The sequence below is a fragment of the Diadema setosum genome, chromosome 11 (assembly GCF_964275005.1).
Source record: "Diadema setosum chromosome 11, eeDiaSeto1, whole genome shotgun sequence".
Classification (NCBI taxonomy): domain Eukaryota; kingdom Metazoa; phylum Echinodermata; class Echinoidea; order Diadematoida; family Diadematidae; genus Diadema; species Diadema setosum.
In genome coordinates this window covers 24,442,255-24,466,079 of record NC_092695.1, presented here as the reverse complement: position 1 = coordinate 24,466,079, position 23,825 = coordinate 24,442,255, and the positions used below count along the sequence as shown (strand labels likewise).

General features: G+C 40.1%; 1 protein-coding gene across 1 annotated transcript in view; it reads right to left on the bottom strand.

The window, feature by feature from the left end:
- Positions 1-9,180: 9,180 nt before the first annotated feature.
- LOC140234645 (short transient receptor potential channel 4-like) overlaps positions 9,181-23,825 on the bottom strand; it is a 72,668-nt gene continuing 58,023 nt past the window's right edge. The window contains exons 5-15 of the mRNA XM_072314678.1: positions 20,937-21,116; positions 19,149-19,482; positions 18,485-18,654; positions 17,551-17,899; positions 16,762-16,901; positions 15,599-15,714; positions 14,519-14,755; positions 13,647-13,842; positions 12,016-12,207; positions 11,380-11,427; positions 9,181-10,527 (exon numbers count right to left, since the gene is read on the bottom strand). Coding sequence (XP_072170779.1) covers positions 9,283-10,527; positions 11,380-11,427; positions 12,016-12,207; positions 13,647-13,842; positions 14,519-14,755; positions 15,599-15,714; positions 16,762-16,901; positions 17,551-17,899; positions 18,485-18,654; positions 19,149-19,482; positions 20,937-21,116 — 3,207 coding nt within the window. The 3' untranslated portion in view covers positions 9,181-9,282. The remainder of the gene's footprint in view (positions 10,528-11,379; positions 11,428-12,015; positions 12,208-13,646; positions 13,843-14,518; positions 14,756-15,598; positions 15,715-16,761; positions 16,902-17,550; positions 17,900-18,484; positions 18,655-19,148; positions 19,483-20,936; positions 21,117-23,825) is intronic.

Here is a 23,825-nt window from a genome sequence, read left to right as displayed (position 1 = left end):
CATAATCCATACCTATAAAACATTACCCCTTCATCGCTCACCCGTATAACCTCATCAACACTTCCTCCTCTAGATAGGCATACTCCAGGTATACCTCACTCCAGCACAGATGCACACACACACACACACACACACACACACACACACACACACACACACACACACACACACACACACACACACACACACACACACACACACACACACACACACACGCACACATGCCCACAAACACCGAACCTGTTCACCAAACAATCAACAACAAAAGCACAAAGAGGTAGCAATAGATGCGGAGTCCGAATCACCGTGTCATTAATTGATTCCATTTCCTGCTGTGCAAGGCCAGCGTCCCTCGTTTCATTGCTAATTTCCTTTCTTCTTCTCGACTTTCTAACATTCTTTCTCTAATTTCTCTTATCAATGGGGGCCTGCTCTTTTCCTTCGAAAATACAAATATCATCCATTTTATCAATAATATCAAATGGTTTATGAGTTGCCCTTTTCCAATATCCTGCGTTTTAATACCGACATGAACAGATTGCCAATCTAACTTTTGCATCTGGGGTAAAACAAAAACTTCACTACACAATTTCCAAATCTGATTGAATTCCCTACAATATGGTTACGGTTATGGTCTGCAAGCTGCAGACCATAACCGATTGTGAATAATTTTTTCGTTCATTTGTTCGATTGCTTCAAACAAGTGCTATTGCTTTATAAATGCTGCTACTGTATGTTCTTTCCGTGGATAATCTGATGTCGGTCTTGCTTTTAGTGATAGACTGATCGAGTGGTGTATTAGTATGATCTGTGCCTTGGACACTTAATCACGCTGATAATTTACAAATTTGCGTCCTTGTATTACTATCTAGGCCTATTTGTCATCATGAACAATTCATAGTCTGACGCCGAATAACCTGAAGTCGTAGCTTCGATATATATAAGCCACAATCGTTGATTTGATTCCTTGCGTTGCATGGATTTCATAAAATAAGCATAGATCTAGACTATCTATCTATCTATGCGATTCACTCTCCTTTCATATTGTTCATATACAACAACAACAACAACAACAACAACAACAACAACAACAACAACAACAACAACATATTGTTCATATACAACTCTTGTCCATTCTGTTTTGTCTCTTACATCCTTTCCTTCAGTAGTTTTGGTGTTGTCTATACCGGTATAGTCTCGTTTCATGTTTGTTCGCGTCTATGCAAGTGTATTTAGCTGTTAATGTATTAGTTATTTCAGTGGGCTTCCAAACTTCTTCTTATTCTTTTTTTTTTCTTTACGTTACTTCAATTTATCTTTCCATTGATGTTCTCTTCCAGAGGGGCCCACATTCTACAAGCTCTGCCTTTTTAGTAGGTCCCTCCATTTTTCGCACTTTACGCAAGATTATACATGTACTTTATTTCGACCCCTTCTGTTTCTTTTTTTTTTTACTACAATGTATGATTACTACAAGGTAGCTTGAGCTTGATGTAGTAATCCCTTGAAGCAGCTTGTACATGAAGCTATACTGGGATGAACTCGAGCTGTGTGTCGTGAGGGGGTGTCATTCAGTGTATGTACAGGTGTCTCACTATCATACAATAAAATGTGAGTATATGTGCTCAGTGCGAGTAAAAACAGCGTTGATCCTCTTACAAAGTGGCAGATCCAGCAGGAGGCTGCATTGCCCTGAGGATGGGCAAAGTAGCTCCTTGAAATAGGTGGGACCACTGTGAAGAGAGGCTGGAATCCGTGCTTGAGACGCTAAGCGACTCCTCTAAAATACGTGTTTTAGAGAAGGTAAGGTGCAAAAATAATTCCACCCCTATATAGATATAAAAGATGCTAAAATTTAAGATCGCGTTTGGATAGAGATCATATTTCTGCTGGAGATATGTAGATCGGATGGATCTTATCCCCTGAAAAACACACATGTCACCTCCCTCAGACAACACAGCCCTCCATAAGTTCCTCAACTATTGTATAGTCTTTTCATACAGTGTTCATCTTACCTAATTCTCTGCTATCAAAGGAAGTGAAATATATATGTTTTGTCGAAAAATGAAATAAACTTTGAAATTGAAAAAAAAATGAATATAAGCCTATAGATGTAGATGTAATACTAAATACTACGTAACTTCAAAAGGAATGATAGTTCTCAGAAAAGAGATCATTTTCAGAAAGCAATGGCTGGTTTTCGAGAAGGACTAGGAAATATTACTGTTACTATTTTCATTTATTTACTTCTTTTTTTCTTTTAACAGGACAGCCGATTTCAAGAAATTTGCCTTCGCGAATATCTCGGAGACCTGCCAGAATTCAGTGTGTGCTACTAATGTTACTGTGTGAGAAGTAGAAAAACAACACAAAACAAAACAAACACAAAACACAAGAACACACGAATAAGCTAGAATAAGCTAGGGAATACACCCCAAGTATACATCAACATCCAGGATAAGCATAAATGTAATAAAAGTACTTGGGAGAAGTTTTAGGAGATCAGGCGATTTGTTTAAATGTTATGAATGTTTAAAATCTTCTTTAAATCATTGTGTCGTCACTGGATAAAAGGCTTAATCATTCAGTGATGTCACGCTAGAGAAACAATGTAAAGAAAATATAAAGAGAATTCCACATATTTTCATTTTCTAGCATAATTTACGAGCGTTCGACTCCTTTTAAAGCCAGGAGAAGATAGATTACCTTTAATGCAATATTTCAATAACAAATCGAAGGAATGTGTGCTTTTCGTAAGAATTGAAACGTCAAATTTGTTTTATTTCTCAAAAAGTTTGATATTACAATTTTCGCTGCACACGGCCACGCGCCTCCTCAGTTACTGTAGTTTCCCATCGTCCTTTTATCACTTGCCACATGAAAACCCCAATCAAATGATATCAGAATGAAACGTAGTAATCAATCACTCAAGAAGCATGATTGAACGTCCCTGTATGCATCTTATCATGTGTATGTGTGTGTGTGCGTGTGTGCGTGTGTGTGCGCGCGCGTGTGCGTGCTTGCTTTGATTAGCTGGATCAAGTTGATCAAAAGAGGTTTTCTGAGATTTATGCAGAATTTTATATCACTGTTGTATACATGGTATGATTTACACACAAAAAAAAATGTATGTTACAAAAAAGAATGTGATTCAGCAGCACAAGTTTTTGTATAATGAAGCAGATATTGAGTAGTCTGATGAAAATAGCGTTCTCTGAGATTTATGCAGAATTTCATGTCTTGTATGTTTATACATGACATAAGACATGAAATCATACAATGTATAAAACATACCATGTATGTTTTATACATGGTATGATTTGCACACAAAAAAGAAAAGTAATGTTGTTCTGTAATTTTTTTAAAGATTTGATTCAGCAGCATAAGTGAGAATAATAACAGCTGCTTATTTTTGTTCATATTAATTTCATTGTGAAAACCCTGATATAGAACGAAATTCAAATAGAGAATGTCATTTAAAAAAGTGTGTGTATGTGGTGTGCTTGTCTTCCATGCGAGATCGAAGAAACTACTACAAGTTTTTGACAAAAAACAAACAAACAAACAACACAGTACACCATGCTCTCAAGAAGTTGACTGTTTCAGAACTCAATCATCTTTATTAGACAATCTTATGTACATATAATAATATATAACCTTGTATGGCTTACCTCCATTTGGTGTTTTACCACCCATCATCTTCAATCAGTAGCATTCACATAAACCTTGATATGAAAATATCCCATTATACAGAATAGATGTGCTTGAGAAAATGTGCAAGGTATAGAAGATAAATAAAACAGAGTATGATACGCAGTTCCTGTTTTTATGTAAAATATATATTCTATATGTTACCCCAAATTGACACACACCATTTTATTCTAGAGAAACTAAAATGTTAACATACATATATTCGATTATTTGCTCATACATGATTACACCTCGTGATGAAATAGCGGATAGCATTATAACAATGGAATACGAGTACTGTGTATCAAATGTATGTACATCATCCATGACGACATCATAATAGGCCTTTAAACATGAATTTTTGGTTGTTTTTATAGTCATAACACTACGATTACAACTTGGAATTTCGATAAAACTTCGCGTCTCTACAGTTCTTTTCCGTTTCTTATCACACAGTGGAAATAGAGCATACAGTAAACAGAATGGTTCTTTCCTCATACTTTAAGAACACATGGCGATGCAACACATAAAACGATATCATCCGCCAATGCTTACGAAGAGAAAGTGCAGTACATCAATCGTTTTCTATCTTTAGTAGAAAATTATTCGGTCGAAAGTCTCGGTAATATGTATGATGACATCACATCATTCCTATTCTTTCCTCTCTCCCTCAATGAGAATGTCATTCAAGACAGCCATACCAAAGAACAAGGGTAGGAAATAGGCCCAGGACACATAATGATGGGATTGACTATGTCATTTCTTTTCCAGATATATGTAATGAATGAGATAAAGTTGCATAGATGAAGATACCACCGTAATATATATACTTGCTAGCTTCGATGACGGTTTTTTTTTTCTCCAAATCCCTCGAAGACTCAATACAGGTGAAAGAAAACAAGTCGGTATTGTGTGTGTGTGTGTGTGTGTGTGTGTGGTTTTTTTATGACTGCTGTGTTATGCCAATATTAGATTTTTTTTTTAATCTGAAATGAACCGCCTATGCTATTAAGACTTTAAAGTAATCATGGAACACTGGATAAACTTGTAAACTCATCTTATACGTTTTGTCTCTACCCGGTACCACGAAAACATGACCCCAGGACAACAACAACAAAAAAAAAAAAAAAAAAAACCTCCAAGCGTCGCGTCGTTGCGATAAATGCCGCCCTCAGTTTTTGACGCCAGTGAGAAGTCAAAACAAATGTATTTGTTTTATGATAGTATATTTAACCCTTTACGGACTCCAGGCAGTGTGTGCAGCGTTATGTAGTTTTCAGTTCCAATTGGGACTCAAAGCACAGAAGAGGACTAATTTGGAAAGAGTTCCTGCTGATTAGACAAATGTGGCTCGATGTAACATCGTCACGTGTGGCATGCTAAACTTGACATCGACCTCATTAATCGGAAATCGATGAGAAATACTATGAAAATCATTGGAAATCGATAAATGATTTCATGAATTTGAATAATCGATAGATGTTAGTAAAAGAATCATGATAAATCAAACCCTCACTATAACATTTTTTTTTTGGCAGAACCTTATAAACTCAACTACAACAAAGAGCTCAAGTTTACATGCTGTCATGAGTAAATATCAAAGTCTTTAATCTGGAGTCTATTTCTTAAAACCACATATATTCTATAATCCTTCATCCGATTACAGCTTCTGCATTATTCCTGTTACGTTTCAAAAGTTAGTGCCAGTATATACGAAAGGAGAACGAAGTAGCACCTATGTCCCATGTAGTCTTGTACAATTTTAAGTGAATAGAACAAGACTGAAATGTCACATATACAAGGTCGATAAGTATAAACGCGTTTATCATATACATTCTAGATTGGGTGAGATGGTGATTTTAGAAGAGTGGAAAACCCATGTATAAAATACGACGCATGATTTGACGTTCTCAACCCAATGTCACAACCTACATAAGTATAATCGTATCATGTACATTATGATCTTTGGTGCATCTGTCCCTAAGAATGTATCACTTGAGTATAAACTTTCATGACATATTATAGGAGCAACATCAATAACAGCAATAATGATAACACAAGCAATGATCGCAACGATGCTGGCGATGAAGTCGATTATTGGTATAACACTGGCAAGACGACAGAAGGAAAAGAAAAAGGGGGATAATGAAGAGGAGAACCTAATTGCGTAATTATGATTACAATAAAAAGAAGAAAAAGAAAAAGAAGGAGGAGGAGGAGAAGGAGAAGGAGAAGGAGAAGGAGAAGGAGAAGGAGGAGGAGGAGGAGGAGGAGAAGGAGGACAAGGCTTATTACTATAGTTGTCATTCCCGGGCAGTTTGTAGCTGGAAAGTCGTGCACGCTAAATAGTTAACGTTTGACTTCAAGTGCTTAAGTTACTAGTTGCTTAAAACAAGACTCACAATGATTACTAAGAGCGCATAAAACAAAACTAAGTGATCGTCCAGATTATTTTTTTTTTGCCTTCAACGTTAATTAATCTCTCTTGTACTTGGCATATATATATATATATATATATATATATATATATATATATATATACAATCGTGTAGCCAGTAGTTGTTTTTTTCTTCCAGTTAAAAAAAAAAAAAAAAAGAAGTGGAATACACATGCTATCCTGTGAGGCAGTATATGAACAAAGTTATATTGCACAATGGTCAAAGATAATATTTGCTTCAAAATTCAATGTTGCACTTTCATCGAGCACGACTTACGGCCAACTCATTGGAAGCATGCCCTGCACCCACGTTATCTTGTATGCGATCACATTATTACTGTAACGTCCGTGTGATTGCAAGCAAAGGACGAAAGAGTAAGTACTAATGCAGCATCCGTCTTGGCCTATTATAAACTACACAACACAAATACATATCGCCGTTTCAAAATTGCAAACGAAAATAAACATTTACCTCAGACGAAATAGCTACATTCGAAATTTGAATGTTCGTTAGAGTTCACGACTGAGCTGGTAATACTAAAGAAAAAGAAACGATAGCGAATAGATATTTCCATTCAATCATTGACGTTGAAAGTGCGCACTTATACTCTATTATATAAAAATGGTGAGTTGTAATAATATTTGCGTGCTTCATTTGACACCTATGTTTTCACCAATATAATATAATATGTATACCATAGTGTTTAGAGACTTAACACTCTTGTCACATGAGAAATTATCACGTGCTTTGCAATCTTGTATCTGAGTGACGAATCAAGCTCTGTACCAAGAACCAGGTGTGAAATAGAAACAAACGAACAAACAAACAAACAAAACAACATGCAAACAACCCGGACAAACAATCACTGAATGAATGGCGTCATGAAATTAAATGTGATAAGAGACTCATCTCCAGCAAAGCGCTGAATAAAACAGAGATCGACGGAGATCGCATTCTCCTTCGTTTTGAGAAGGGTGACTTCTTTTTTTCTTTTTTCTTTTTTTTTTGGGGGGGGGGTACGAGTTACTCCTCCATATTCTGGCTAAAATGATACCAAGCTTATACCAAGCTAGGAACGCATTAATAGTTTGGGTTGGATACGGGTTACCAGCTGGTTACGGCAAGTAACAGTAATCATTGTCACAGACACCATGTTCACAGTGACTGCTGTCTCGTAGATAGATCAAAGCCGACAATTCGTTTTGTGCATTAAACATCGATGCATGAAAGAAATAACATACTTCATTTCCAAGTAAACAATGCGCCTGTGCTTGATTTCTGGAGTATTTGGTGCATTTTGGAGGGTGATACGTGTTCTCTTGCCAGAAGCCGGAAATAGAGACTTTTACCATATATTTTATGCAGAACGTTATCAAACTATGGTAGAGCGTGTAGAATTTCTTAGTTTGATCTAGAAACAATATGATAAAACTCCTTATCTTGATTGCAGAATAGGGTCTACAAACGATTCTCCTGCTGATCGAGTAAACATCCTTGTCTAAAATCGATCCCGTCAGACGCACTGATCTCTATGTAACAAGTTACATAGAGATCAAAGGTTAGACGGTGGTAACAGAAGCATCTACAGTTGTTTTCTGTAATCACTACAAAAAAAAAAATGATACAACTATTAAATGGGATACAATTCCCTCTGGACTATTGCTTTCTCGTTTACTTGCTACTATGGAAAATGAAATGATTGATTTTATTTTCTTGTATCCAACAGAAACAATTAACGTTCTCTACAAAAGATGAAATAATATATGGCAGACGAGACAACATGAGGTACGAGAAAAAGACTACGACAACGAAAATTGTTGCATAAATTGACTTCGATTTTGAATCGATTGTTTTCATAGCAACCGATTGATATTACTTTCCTTTGCAAAAGAGTGCATACGAGCATGGAGCTCCATGATACAAGTGCTATCTACTCTACTTCTTTCATTTTGTAACCATAACCATGATGCGGCACACTCTGAGTTTCTTCTAGATTAAAACATTGACTTTTTCATACGTACATGCACAATTGATTTTGGAACCATTTCATCACACACACACACACACACACACACACACACACACACACAAACACACACAGCCATCGACTATTATCTTTACAAGGTTTTTGAAAAAGGTGGTGTTTCTTTTTTTCCATTTTCTACAAAATATACGAAAAAAATCCGTGGAAGGCAGAAGAAGTGTACAATTTTACCATGTAATGAAAACAAAACATGTACATAAGATAACCATGGTAACGTTTCTCGTACTATTCGTATGACATGTAAAAGATTTGAAGCTGATGAACGGACGTAACAATACTGCTGCTATATGGATAAGAAGGAACTAGACGTAATCGAAATCTTGACGAAAATCGTCCAATGGGAATTTCTGTTCACATCGTGAAATTCAAATTCAGACAAATATGCCAACAATTAATTCTGTTGTGAATACGATTAAGTGCAACACGTGGATCACGATTACTTATGCCGTCTACTCCTTTCCGGCTTTCAAGTTTATGTCTTAGGGATGAAGTGAAATGAACTTCTGATTTTTAAGAGCACGACTACAAAAAGTCATCAAAGATATGTCTGAGAGTATATTTTCACGTAGACATTCTAATCATGCATCGAAATACTTTTGAAAGTGCAATTTGAATGTGTATTGCATTGATCAATCGCAAGTTACTAATCTCTCATAAAAGTAAAGTAAAGTAAAATCCAGTAACTCACTTATGGAATGTTGATCCATTTTATTTATGTAAACTGAGGGGTTTTGTGTTCTAAAGCCATGGAAATTACTTTCTGTAGCGTACAGAAACAAATCGGATTTAATCAAACATTTGTGCGCACTGAAAAATTACGATCTATTGGCAGTTTATTCTTCAGGAACCTGAGGGTTTGGAATACCTACCACAAAATACTTCATAGCTTCAACTGTAAAGAATATAATACTTTGTTATGACAACTGATCAGTGATTGTTCATGATTACATCCCACGTCTTTATTTGCGTTCAATGTCTACAGAAGCCGATAATATTGTCCAGCCTTCTCCATGGTACGTACAAAATATCAAGATGCATACTAATTACTGTTTTTCGTTTTGTTTTCTTAGCAAAATATACTTTACTGAATGACGTCCACGCTGCTATCACTTAGTGTGGCATGTTGTTATAGCCATTGTAGACATATCGTGACATGTCAATTTCTTCCGGGTTAGGTTTAGTGTTCTCCGCCCAGACGTAAGAGGGTCTTGTAGCCTGCCAGCTGATTTTGGGAATCTCCGTCACTTCCTGATCTGCCTCGTTTCCTAGCAACGGTGACGAGTTAACTTTCTCGACGGAACCATCCTCTTCTACTCCTTCGCTCTCCTCCTCCTCTTCCTCGTCCTCGTCCTCCTCCTCCTCCTCCCCCTCATCATCATCCCTTTCCGCGTCTTCCTCCTCGCTATCATTATTGTTGCTGGATCTCCGTGGTGTATTCTCCCCATCGTCTTCTGTGGAATCCTGCGACTGGAAGCTATTGTTTGTGGACGCAATGCCCGACGTGCCCTGAGAGTCTCCGCTAGCGTCGGGAGAGGGAGCGTTCGGGTCCGCTTGAGGTAGAGGGTGGAGGGGATCGTCCTCCAACCTGCCAGCGAAGGCTTTCTCCCTGCGCAGTGGGGCGCGACCAGTCAGGGATGATCTCCTCGACACGTTGTCCTCCCCCACTTGCGACGAACTGGTGTCCTGACTCCCGCTGACTTCCGATCGGCTCTCCGCCTCCTCGTCCACTGTGTCCAGTGTCCTGGACGTTGGATCCTCCACCGATTCGGATATTCCCGAGTCGCTCAGGCATGGCTTGTTCCTCGCTAAGGCGCCCTCTTGGGGAACGGGTTCCACCACCAAGGCCGCGGACATTCGCCTCGCCTCCAAGTTCGGCAGCTCGCCGGGCGGAATTTGTGACATCCGCCTCCGCATCGACTTCTTCTGCAGCTCGTTCACAGCGATCATGACGTTCTTGACGTTCTTCACCTTCAGGAACTCCGGCATGGAATAGTCTTCCTCCTGGATCGGAGCAATCTTCAACGGCTTCGGCGTCGGGTGGTCCTGGTGGACCGGGCTCTTCTTCCCTTTCTTCCCCTTCCGGTACAGGTATGACGGCACCCTGTGGAGGGAATTCTCCTCGTCGGACGGCGATTTGTTCTTGTCGCTTGAAATGGAATCCATCGATTCGGACTGGAATTTGACGATCTTGGACGAGGCAGTCGGCTCCTTTCGCTTGAGTATCTCAAGCATCTCGTAGCGGAATGAGGAAATGTCTTGTTTGATTTCGTTGAGGTCATCCTCGGTCACACCTTTCTCCTGCTCACCCCGCTTGGAGTTCTTCAGGAAGCGCTTCACCAGACTTTTCATGACTCGCTAATGAAAATAAATGCACACATAAAGGAAATACTGTCAAAACATTGTCCATAAATCTTGCATGAAATAAAAGAAAATAATATTACTTGAAATTCTCGATACTGCAGAATGTCGCTGAGAAAGAAACTATTCTTACACTGCTCATTTGTAAACATATGTTAACTCATAAACGATGATATCAAATAGTTGGTGCCTATCGTGTGTTCAAGGTTCAGTACATAATGCAAATATAATTATCCGTTGTTTTTTTTTTCCATTTCTTTTGTATTTTGTACACGCCTTCCAGCTACCCAAGTGAGTGAACTATTTTATTGTCCTCTCAATATTACTTCGCTGAAAAGCTTTGACTTTTCAGCTTGGAGAAAAATATTGTCGACATGAGTCAACATCGAGATACAGTATGATACATGCTCACCTGACTTCACTACCCCTAACTGTTAACTTTTGAGGAATGACATATAGACGCAAATCGAAAAGTTCAAAATCACTGATTATGTCATTTTCATAGAGGTGGGTGCTGAAACGTAATGCGATGCCATTTTATGATTATGGTTATGTTTTTCTTTGCTTTTTTGAAGTGCCATGATTCTATGTGTTTAACATTGATACTAATACTTTTCCTGTTTTGAGAAATACGAGATACATTCAATTAAAATTGAAGTGGAAATAAAGGCGACTGAATACGTGACTTTGAGTTTGCGCAGGAGATGCATGAGTGCAGCATCTCTCGGGGAAATGAATGCTTTACTAGCGTCCATTCCTTTCCCTAGACGACGTCATGAAGTTGAAGGTATTATGAATCAACACAAGTCAGCATGCACTTGCATTGCATAGTTCCTTTTAGGTTCTCACCTGGTAGTCGTCGTCCTTCTCCTTTTTCTTCTGCGTTTGATCTCTTTGCTACGATTGTGACGGAAAGAGGTATAAATGGAAGATGGGTTAATTATGACACTCCTTACGCTCAGTCTTGTTGTCTGACTCTGATTCGCTATGGTATTGAAGTGAATTCAGATTTTTGTTTCCTACCAGAAGAGTGACAAGAAAGTTTTCTAAGGACAAAGATTATGTATGATATATGCATGCATGCATAAATCAACCAATTATGCGGTGAAAATGAAACGTAGAAAATGTACGGGACACACCGAATTCCGTTGCACTCAAACGGGTCCCGCTCAACACTCTGGATGATATTACTTCTCATCAATGCTACGTTTCAACTAGAAAAATCATACGAAATGTACATTCACAATACTCAAAATTGTAATGATGCTTTATTACAAATGGAATTTTACTTCATAGAAATATTTCCATATTTAGTATCAAATTCCATATTTTGTCACATTTCACTTTAATCAGTGCTACAGTTACGAGATGACGACATAGATGTACACATAACCTCTGACAAGCCCTCCCACCCCCCCCCCCCCCAAAAAAAAAAAAATCTTACACCAGCAACATGATTGGTTGGTTTTAAGAGTGACTTACTGCTCGAGAGACGTTGGCGAGGGACTTCCTCTTCCAGTAGCAGCAGCACACGTTCCTCCAGATCCAACGAAAGAGGTAGTAGAATGATTTTGGGCTGGGGAGGGTGTTGAAAGGAGGGGGTAAAGTGTTGCCCTCTTCGAAGTAACTCATCCATAGCTTCGCTCGGGCAAACTTCCACTCCATGTCCGCCCTTGTCTGGAGGGAAAGAGAGAGAGAGAGAGAGAGAGAGAAACCGAGGCCATGAGTGACACAAACAACAAGAGAAAAACCTGAAATATTGCTTATATAATTTTATTCTACCCCCATCTAACTAGATGGCGATTGCGCGCTACGATCATCAAAAATGGCTTCATCACTTTAATCTTCTCCATCGTATCTTGAGCGGTTCAGAAGCGCGGAGGGTCGTCACCATCGCCATGGTCGGCAACCTCGCTACGGAAGTTTTGAACATGTCCAAAACTTCCGTAATAAATCGCCTCACGAGCGCATCATAAGCGCCACATTCGTAATTCTGACGGGGTAGCAACGTGTTAGGCGTAACTCAGGCGCATCGAAAGCGGCCCCCATCGCCCATGAAAATTACCACTTTTACAGCAGGAACCAACCATGAACGAAAGAAAGCGATGAACAGACCAGGAAGGTGGACATGGAGAAAAGCGTATAAAATTCAGTTTTCCACGTACACTCAGAACGAATCTACTCTGTTCATTTAATTGTTTGGGTTTTTTTTTTTGGTCATATACCATTGCAAGTCAATTAAAGTAAATTAAGTTGTAATTTTTTCAAATATATCTTCATAAAATTGTCTCGTTGTAGGATACGATTTGTAGTTTGCTCGTAAGCCCGTTCTTTAATATTATATACACATTTTACCCTTTTAGCTGAATGGAGGACTTAACTAATAGTGGAATTTCACATCAGGTTCTAATTGGTGTGTTCTAGAATGCTAAGATGTAAGAGTAAAGCTATATTCTGCATATCCATGTTGGTTTGACACTGACACATGCCTGAAGAAATTCAGTCATGAAACCCATTTTATACCCCGATCGCTTGAGATCATAGCATGAGCCCGGCGTAAACGTATCACTGTCGCTCCGATCGTATCACTGTTGTAGCGAGGTCTTGATAAGCGTACGAATATCGCAATACGATCGCTTTGATCGCAGAAGCAGCACGTCTCGTCGGCTTGGAAAAGCGGCAAAAACGTGGCAGCGTCGTAGCAATATCGTGGCACTATCGCCTACAGCGCAGATTGAGCGTAGAGAAACCGTAGTGTAATCGCCTCGGAGGACAAAAATGGAGACGGACGGCGATCGCGCCACGATTTGTTAAATCGTCACAGATCGTCATGGTCGCCATGGTCGCCATGGTCGCCTTCCTAGTGAGATGGGGCCTTCCCAACGACGACTGTGGATTGAATTCGAGCTAGCGTACAAAAAAAAAAAAAAAAACAGCACACACACACACACATACACACACACACACCCAACATGTCGTGCCCAAGTACATACGACAAGTTTATGTTAACTATTGCGTATATTATATTTCTCAGAACGTTTAGTGGATATTTGTTCTGTGGTTGAATCGTCACCATGAACAACTAAACTGTATCATAGAGATTCTGTGGAAATTACCTGGATTTTCTGGAATGACGTGTTCATCATGGCAATGAGGAGGTTGAGCAGGATGATGATGGTGATGAAGTTGTAGAAGCAGAGCATGACAGCGCCGATGAACTCGGTGATATCGTGCTTGGGCATGACGTTGGTGACCGAAACCTGGAGCTGCCCTAGTGTGGCCCAGATCAGCGCTTCAAGTGATTCGAACATACTGTGGAAACGTAGAGGGTAGTCATCGACAAACGATATGATAACGAAAATTTCTTAGCATCCTTTGTCTGGTTCCATAATGTTGGTGACCTTTTCATATCAAGGAAGTCAAGCTTCCCTGTTTTGTTGCATTGTTCATATCTTTCACTAACATTGTTGGCGTTCCTGTAACGATGCTAGAATGGAATTATACCTAATCTTATGTCATTTCATGTTGTTTTAATTTGCCTCACCTTTTTTTAATACTAGGGTCAGGGTGGGGGGGGGGGGGTAATGATGACGAATTTTTGGTGTAGATTCGGATGTCAGTAACTAATTTGTGTCCGTTGTGAATAAAAAAAACAGACACAGTTATGTGCCTTGCATTAAAAAAAGAACAGTGATGCTGTTGTGAGTACGTGCAGGTAGAAATAATAATAAAAGATAAGGCACGTAACTGTCTATTGTTCAGCTAAAGTGTTACAGGAGGATGATGTCACAGCTGGAACATGAATACATTTGGAGGATTTTTTTTTTTCAAGATAGGGTGCAGAAAAATTAAGAAAACTGTTTACGAATGTATGACGCATATTTTCATAAAGTATTTAGTGATTTTGGTTATGTACAGACCAAAAGCCAAATAGATGTCAACAGACATTGTGAGTTGCGGGGTGCCTTTAAAGCACCGAGCCACTCACTTTGAGAAAACGTCATTGGTCTGTTCGGGGCACGTGACCCCGAAGCAATCCTTCTCGCTTTCCTGGTTTTCGCCGCCGTAGACCCAATAGAGTTGGTTGAGGCCTGCCGCAAAGGAGAAGAGGACCAGACCGATGAGGAAGAGGAACTTGAGGATGTCCTCCACCATTCGGCCGAGGGAGATCTGAAGGGGACCGAGGTGCGAGTTGGCGGTGAAGAGGTACACGAGACGCAACATGCTGGGGGAAAGAAAACAAAATGTATGAATAATGATTACGTACACAGACAAAAATTATAACAATTATTCAGTGCGAGATATTCAGAGAGAGTGTACGTGAAGAAGATGAACGTGCTATCGAAACATATATACTTATAAAGAAACTGGTTGATGAATGCATAACTGTGACAACTAAAATCACTTTCCATTAAGAGAAAAAAAGGGGGCGAATTATAAAAGAAGAATCTTACTTTTACCGGCCCATCCACGTGGGGAAGAGAGTGATTCTTGGGAAGCCGTATGTCGACTCCATGATAATAACTGCATTGTTCGGAGCAATTTTCTTTGCATTTGTGTGGTTTCTTTTTTATCCGTAACATAGTCTGCAGGAAACTTTGTGGGTGAGGAATCTAAGATTCGTACTGTTGTTATTTCGTCGTCGTCGTCGTCGTTGTTGTTGTTGTTTATACGTGGTAAGCATTACTGTTTGGTGTATGTCTATAAGGCCAGTCATTGTTATTTTCATGGCACCCTTTGATTTTCTTCCCTTGTTTCGTAAGGATGTTCATGAATAATTAGACGGTAATGTAGGGCCTCTCTGAATTTCTCAGTCACCTAACTAATATCCGCATCATTAGTGTTTACCAGTTCTGACAAAAATGCATCTGTCATGTTGAAACTATGCGACGTCCGCCAACAGTAGGTCGAGAGGGAGGAGGAGGATGAGTGGGGTGTAGCTTTATTTTCGTTTTAATCAAGCACTTCATCTTTGTGTGTGTGTGTGTGTGTGTGTGTGTGCGTGGGTGTGTGCGTGTGTGTGTGTGTGTGTGTATGAAAAAAAAACGGTCATGTGATAGAACCTCACCTTAGTACGTTTGCTATGGCGAATGCGGCTTCGGCCAGAAGGGTGGGGTCGCCCATTGTCCATTGGTCCCTTGGTAAATTCGGGTCCCCATACCGCTCATTCTTTATTACATGTATCTACATCATAGGAGTGTATAAAATTGTAAAGATGTTTGATTATGCAACATTTTTACATAACACCATCACGCACCAAATACGGATTGCATCCTTTTCCTGGAGGATCAAGAAATGATTAACAGCGTATGCACTCTTAACTTTGACCCTTTACCATTGTCACACTGGGAGCACGTTGACAGGTGCAACTCTGCACCTTTCAAATAAGACCAGAAAGGTGCAAAGTTGCACCTTTAAAGGTGCTCCCACTGTGGCACTGGTCTGAAAGGTGCAGAGTTGGATCTTTAAAGGTGTTCCAATTGTGATCCGCAAAACAGAGAAGGGTAAATGAAATGAAGTAAACGAGAAGATAAGAAACAGGAGAGAGATTGGGGGAGACAGAATTAAAAAAAAAAAATGTTTCCAAGTATAATCAGAGAGTCAGTATTTTAAAGCAATGATAACATATCTAATGATGGTAAATAATAATAACGATACTGTAAAAGTGGATATTTTCGCGCGACTAATTTTTCGCGCTAGGCCGGGTCAGAAGAGTTTCGCGTGTTTTTAATTCCGCGGAATCAAGACATCACGCACAGGAACGTATGGCAAGCAAAAATATTCGCGTGTTTTTATTTTCGCGCTAGTTTCTGGTTGCGCGAAATGCGCGAAAATTTCAACACCGCGAAAATTTCCACTTTTACAGCTAATAGGGGGTATTTCTAATGCCCTTATACCACTCAATCTGAGTGCTCAAAGGGCATGATACTTCTCTGTTATTCCGTTGAAGACGGCTGCAAACGCTTGAAGAAGTAAATTTAAGACACTTTGAACATGAACTTATGGAACCTATTTTAAGGAACTATACGGCAAATGCTCAAATAGGATTAGACATTCTATACGCACTGCGGAAATTTTCAGTCCGAGTAGAATCCAGCGGTAAATATCCTTTCCGGAAGAGTGAGGAATTTAATTGTCAATGAGATTTTGCTTGCATTTCTGTTGACAAAATCATCAACTGTAACTACATGAACTACGTATAATGACATTTGGAATGTGGGGAATACTTACATTGACGTACGCCGTTATTCGCAAGCCTATTACTGCCATGTACAATGAATTGGTGCCAAAGTCGAGTAGGTTCCACCAGTCATGTAAGTATTCGAGAAAACCGGAGTCCCATAGCTGCTTGATTTCTGCCCAGACGAACCCTGGCGGGGAGAAAAATAGGAAGGGCTAATGAATAATCGTAATAATTGGTGTGTGGGTTTTTTTTTTTTCGATGAGCAAGTTAGCTAGTTAATAATGAACCCAAGGATTTCATATAGCGCGCATGGATTTGTGTGTCGTTTGGAATGTATACGAGTTTGAGAAAACGGTTATAAAAATGGTTTTCAAAAGTGTTCTTGTAAAGAAAATATTGATCTGGCACGATACATTTTGTATACATGCGTTTTAGTCATTCCTAAAATAGCCGCGAGTTGTTCAGTGACAACTCTTTAAAGTGATCTTTGAAAGTTGTGTACAAAGGAGGTCTTATTCATCCGGGGTAGCCTCTTCAGTGTTGCCACTGCTCTACCAGAGCGCCCTGCCATTATTTTTACCCTAGCGTTGCCAGGTACTCATTTTATACACCTGGGTCGAGAGGGACATGGTGGGAAAAAGATCTTGTCAAAGGACGTAAGCACTGGGAGAGATTCGAACTCGGGTCCTCCGAGTCGGGAGTCTTATCCACTGTGCCACAGTGATTACGGAGTCACGTGATATTTTATACTACAGCATCTATAAGGTAACTATCCTCTTTTCAAATTGCGAGACAGCTTTGACAAGAGACTTATAGTGTGTCTCGTAATCTGTTACCTGCTATCCACCAGCATATTAGCAGCTCGACGTCAGTCGGCGACGGGCCGCGGGCGTTCACTCGGTTACTGGACGCGTTGTTCCCGATGTCGAGCGAGGCCATGAGTAGGAGCACGACAAAGACCAGGTAGGAGGCACTGTGACAAATGAACTTGAGAAATGGAAGACGAATGATGCGGCCTAGTTTGGTCTTCGGCGCGATCAGGTACATGAGGGAGAGCAGCGGGAAAGACATGCCGACAAAGAAGCTGATGAGCACCTTTAGGGTCCAGTGTTGCCGCCGCCATCCCGGCAGTCCCTGGTACCACTCCTCGGCGAGCAGCTGCTGGCAGTTTGGATGAGCTGTGAACTGGGGGGGGGGGGGGGGGGGCAGAAGCGAACGTGCGTGTTAGTTTCGACATTCATTTTTGCTAGCAGGGGTAACTTGTGTAGGAAGAAAACGTGCCCCTCCACCATACCCCATCCCCATTTGATTTATTTGATGTATATCTACACATAACTTTTATGTAGTTTATAGAGTTAAGTGAATTATAATTGAATATTCATGGCATATATTTTGTGACTGGCGAAATCGCATCTGACATTCATTCACTAATTGTACCTTTCTTGATTCGAGCGTTGTTTTCCAGTAAGCCGTTACTACTGGCAAAGTTTCACCGTTTAGCTGTCCTGTATCAGTTAAATTTCATCTATCTAATTGATTATAATCCGTTATAAACACTTTCACTTTGCCTGCTACATACGAGTGATGAAATTAGATTTCGTTTATCATTCTCCTCTTCTTTCTTTTTGTAAGGCCGCTCCCCACTGAAATCCCATACTATGACTCGTCATGAGAGCACTTCGTCGGCAAAGATATCAGCAAATTATGGAGAACCACCCCATCCCCCTGCCAAACAATGAATGAGACCAGTCACGTGGCATTTCTACTCACCGCTTTTTGTTTATACTTGATGGCGAGTCGCAGCCTACTGAGCGGCTCCTCACCGCTCGGGGCGTCCTCGTCTCGGTTGAGGATAGCCGAAAGCTCGTGAGAGCCTCGAGTCTGGTCGAGTAGCATCGTGGCGAAGTCGCGACAGTTGTCCGCCAGTTTTTCGTACTCCTCTGACGTAGGACAGAACAAAACAAGAAAGTGATACTAATGAATATACCCTGGTCCATCTTTCAAGTACAAACGGTGAATTTCAAGAATTCAATGAATGAATGGATGACGGAATTAATGACCGGCTTATTCGAGATTTATATCCCAAGTGATATCCAAAATCGGAGAATAAACCAAAATGCTCCATAGGGCTGTAGTTACTTGATCATAATACAACTTAGTAACTCGACAGAAAGAAGCAACCCATCAAAATTGCGGCGTCTCAAAATATGCAACTGCTTACCTTTCTCCGTCTCCTTTCTCATATCACAAACTTTGAGAAATCATATAGTCACCAATTTGAAACAAAACGGTCGCAGCCTAAGCATTTTCATAACGCTCTATCCAATGCACAAAAGGAGTAAGTGCCAATTTTCCACAGTTACTGCGCCCTCATTTCGTCAAAAGAGTGTCGTACTGATACAGCCAGGTCCATGTTCCTACGCTGTTTCCGTACCTTTGAACTCGTTTTCACGGTGGCTGAGTTTTCGCAGCTCCCAGCTGAGCTCGAAGGCGGTGAGGACGGGATCGTCGCTGGAGAGTGCGATCAGCGAAGAGCTGGCCAGCGCGCGGTAGACGTTGAGGCGCGAGCGGGAGTGGCGCAGACCGTCGTGCCGGATGCTGGCCTTACAGTCGTCACACCCGCACTTCACATCGTGGGGTTTGGGAATCGAAGCTCCCCGCTCGAGCAGGACCTTGAGGATCTCGTAGTTGTTGCGGTGGGCAGCCAGGATGACCGGCGAAATGTCCGAGTCGTAGTCAGTCTCAGTGGGCTCTTGGAGAATCCTCACCTGCGGCAAGTAAGACAAAAGGTGCGCGTCACAAAGGAGTGTTCATCTTTAGGTCCTGGTCATATACACGAAGACCAATGGCCAACCATTCAGCAAATGGTTGCCAGCGGTCGGCGACCGGCTTTGGTCGGCTAAAGGCTTTCGATGCTACATTGAGAGCCATTTGCCTACCAAACTGGTCGCAAATGTGTTTTATTTTTCTGTCTTTGATTAGTTGTAAAAAGGTCAACAATCGGTCCCCGACTGGTTGCTAACCTCTTTAAGATTGGTCTTAGATTTCTAGCTCTCGGCACGAAGATCTTTCTTTTTTTCGGCAACCAATTGCCGACCTATTGCCGACCGAATAAAGACTGATCGCTGACCATTGCCGAGTGGTTGCTGATGAGACTACATGATGAGACTGGCATGAAAAATAATACATTGTACTGTTTTTTCTCCTCCTATAGAGTGGCTGCATTCAAATGCCTGATACGCATTTGTAATCCTGTAGTTAATTGTTGCCGAGCCCAAAACGAAAACCAGCAACTAATCGGATGCCAATTTGTAGTGGTCTTCAACAAGTCGCCGACCATTTGCCGATCAGTTGCTGACTATTCGCAAACCATTTTCGAGCAGTCGCCCACATTAATCATCTTTTTATTTAGACCTTCCTTTCGTTCGCAAAACTTCACAAACGTCTCTCCATGGTTTGCCAATAGTCGGCACCAAGTCGGCAACCGGTCAGCAACCAGTCACCGATGAAAAATAATTCAGGGTTTGGTTGCCGATCGGTTGCCGATTGTCGCCAGAATTTTTTGGGTGCTGGAGATCGGCAACGAATCTTCGCGTAAGTGTGACCATGTCCTTACAGGACGCAAAAGCATAGTTCATTATATTCGGTAGGAAGGGTGAACAATTACTCTTCGGTGTTTGGATTTAGCGAACTGATGTAGAGAGGGAAAGTCCGAGTGAAACGGTGCTCATGCAGTGATGAGAGTGGGTCCACTGATGATACAAGTGTAGACATAAATCTCTCTTTCCTTTCGTTTTTGTTATCTCTATCTATCCATCCATCTTTCTATCTATTTATTTATCTATCTATCTGTCTATCTATATATTTATCTATCTATATATGTATCTATCTTTCCATATATTTATCATTCTATATATATATCCTATTTATTTATCTTTCTATCTATTCATCTATCTATCTGTCTATCTTTTCTCTATCTTTCTCTCTCTCTCTCTCTCTCTCATTCTCTTTCTGTGTGTATCTATTTCTATCTTTCTCTGTTCCGGAGGACACTTAGTTGTTTTTGCTCTCTTGTATGACAATGTTTTAGGAACCAGTAAAAGCCATTCTTCAATAAAAGGACACATAAACACACACACACACACACACACACACACATACACACATACATGCAAACATACAGACAAACAAACAAGAGCAAAATGTTGATGTGGATGCTAACATGCATATCCTTCTTGGGAGGCTTGTAGTTGAGCAGCAGCTCCACGGCTTCCACCACCTCCTCGTCGATGGCGTGCAGGAGGGCATCGCCCACGTGTACGTGATGTCGGAGAAGGAGCTCGATGATCTCGATGTTTTCATTTTGGATGGCGATCTGAAGGGCAGTCCGTCCTAATGGGTCCTAGGTTCGAGTAGGAGACAAAGAGAAGAAAACTATAAACCTATAGTCGCACGGAGCCACAGTGCGACTTCGTCATTGGTCTTTGAGACATCATAAGCATTCACATAATATAGTGTAAGATTAGACGCAAATAATGACGTAATAATAAGGAAGTATCGCGTGTAATACATCCTTGATGTGACTATGAGCAAAGGTCCTTTTTACTGTCCCAACCGCCTTAAACATCGCAGACCTATAGCTATACATTCGCATTTGAAGTCCTGCATGTACGATAAGCTTTTTATAAGGTACTGTATCTGACTCATCACATAAAAAACAACATAAATGTATACTTTGTCATAATTTACCTTCATTTCTCTTTAGCCCATGTTCAAATTATTATTCCTGGGGCCCTGTTTCATGAAGCGTTATAATTGGTTATATAGTTGATTTCTATATTAAGTCTATGGCAGCCTGCGTAGTATGGAAATTTATAATCGATTATATCTTTTGATAAAACGCGGCCCTGATCTGATTTAGATATTTTTTTGTTTGTTTCATGAATGATATTTCGTGTTTATTTATCATATTTATGTTTTTAGCGCTTCGGCATGATATCTGTGATTAGAAAGAGCTATAGTACCACAGGCTGCTGTTATTATCATAATCATTATCATTATCATCATAATTATATTCTATGATGGTGATGATAATGATACTGGTAGTAGAAGTAGTTTTGGAAGTATTGTTGTTGTCATTATTGTTATTACTGCCACTACCATTATCATTATCATTATCATAGTTGTATATTTTTATCAGTTTTATCGTTACTATGATGTCCTTTGAACCCGTCTTCCTGTAAGACCGGATCCAGTGAATCCGTTTCGTAGTGTTACGTAATATCCTCAGAGTGGAATCCATAATAGTCATCTTAAAATTATTTGTATTTGTTGTTACGGAATAGAAAGCAGATAACTGCGGCGTTACTTTTGAGATATTGAGGGCCTTCCTACACTTAACGGGTTATTCATGGCGGAATCACTTTTTTGCTATGGATGACGTTTGATATGAACATCACGTAGCATTCGTAGCATTTGTTTTTCGTACATGTTCATTGCTCACTTGTGAGAGCCTCAGTGAATGATCATTTGTAGATGAAGTATGTTTTGTAAATTCCAGTTTGTTGTATTAAGATGAAGTGAATAAATTGCAGTGAAGCTAGGATATTATATCAATTCCTAACTTTACAAAACACGTGGTTGTTAAACTGGTGCACGTACTTTATCAGCTCTTCCTTGTTATGTGGTTACAATGAAAGCTAAACTGGTATAGAGCTGACAAAATGGGTCGAACTAAAATAACCACAATTTTTGCGCTCTTTGTGGTCAAATCTAAAAATACGCTTTTCTATGTAACACCTGTATCGGAGCCCGTGGCAACGGTTTGTGCTTTAGGCGCTCATCATGTCGGAGTTCAGATTTCAGAAGTCTCTGTAACCGACTTTGTGTAACCGACCTGAATCGGAGTCGGCTGCTGAAGGCTGTATGCGCTCTTTCATGTCGGATTTCAAATCATAAGTTCTTTGTAACCGACCGTTTAACCGACTTGGATCGGAGGCGGTTGCTATTATAATGACTGTGCTTTAGGCGCTCTTTCATGTCGGATTTCAAATTACACAAATCTCTGTAACCGACTGTGCTTAACCGACTTAGATCTTCTGTCATAAGGATTGTGCTTTAAGCGTTCTTTCATGTTGGATTACAGATCATATTAGTCGCTTGTTGGATAGTTTTGTGACTTGTACGCCCGTAAGCGGCATTTCATGCATTAGTTCCCAACCGATTATCTTTTGACAGCCGAAGAATTATATTGCCCTAAGAGACAGACAAATAAATGATTACAAATCAATTAAAATGCTAATTTCTTTTTATCCCCGAGAGCACCATCTTCATGTCAGTGTTACAGAAACAAGACATTTCAGGAAACACATAATTATCACATCTGTCATGACCCACAATTACATCGGTAAAATGGATGAGCTGCTACAGATTATCAATTCTAGAGCAAGCGCGATTGATTTCGATCTAATCGGATTTTGCCATTTGGTGTAAGAGAAAAAAAAAAGAATGTCCCACTTATCGCTTTCCGATCTCTAGGCTTCAACGCACATTGAACTGATATGCTGAGGTAGACTTCTTGCTCTTGGTTCGTCTATATATACGATAATCCAAATTCATCGATTCAGCAAACTACTGGGCCACTGGGCGCCCAAGGATAAATTTCTCCGACATACATATTTTATGGTCGATACATTCGGAGCGAGGAACGAGTACCGATGTTTCTGATTACTTTTTTTTTTCCAGCAACTGCGGAGAATGATTGCAGGTTATCTGTTCAACCAATTCTTATAGCGACACACTGTAGATCATTCTCTGATAACAATACTTTTATATTGTCTTCCGTTCATGCTGTGAAATATAATTGCTTTGTTTGCTTTTACGCCGCTACCTAATTTTTGAGAATTCAAATTTTAATATGGATGCATCGTCAAAATCTTTATCACAGGATCTTTATAGAAATAGGTTAGTTTGATCGTCTTATTGTAACCAAACACATTCTTATAATAGAGTATGTATTACATAGTCTGGATATTTACCATAAGAAATAAAATCATGTACATAAGATATTAGTGATCCCTCAAATACCAGGGAATTAGTCAAATTACAAACC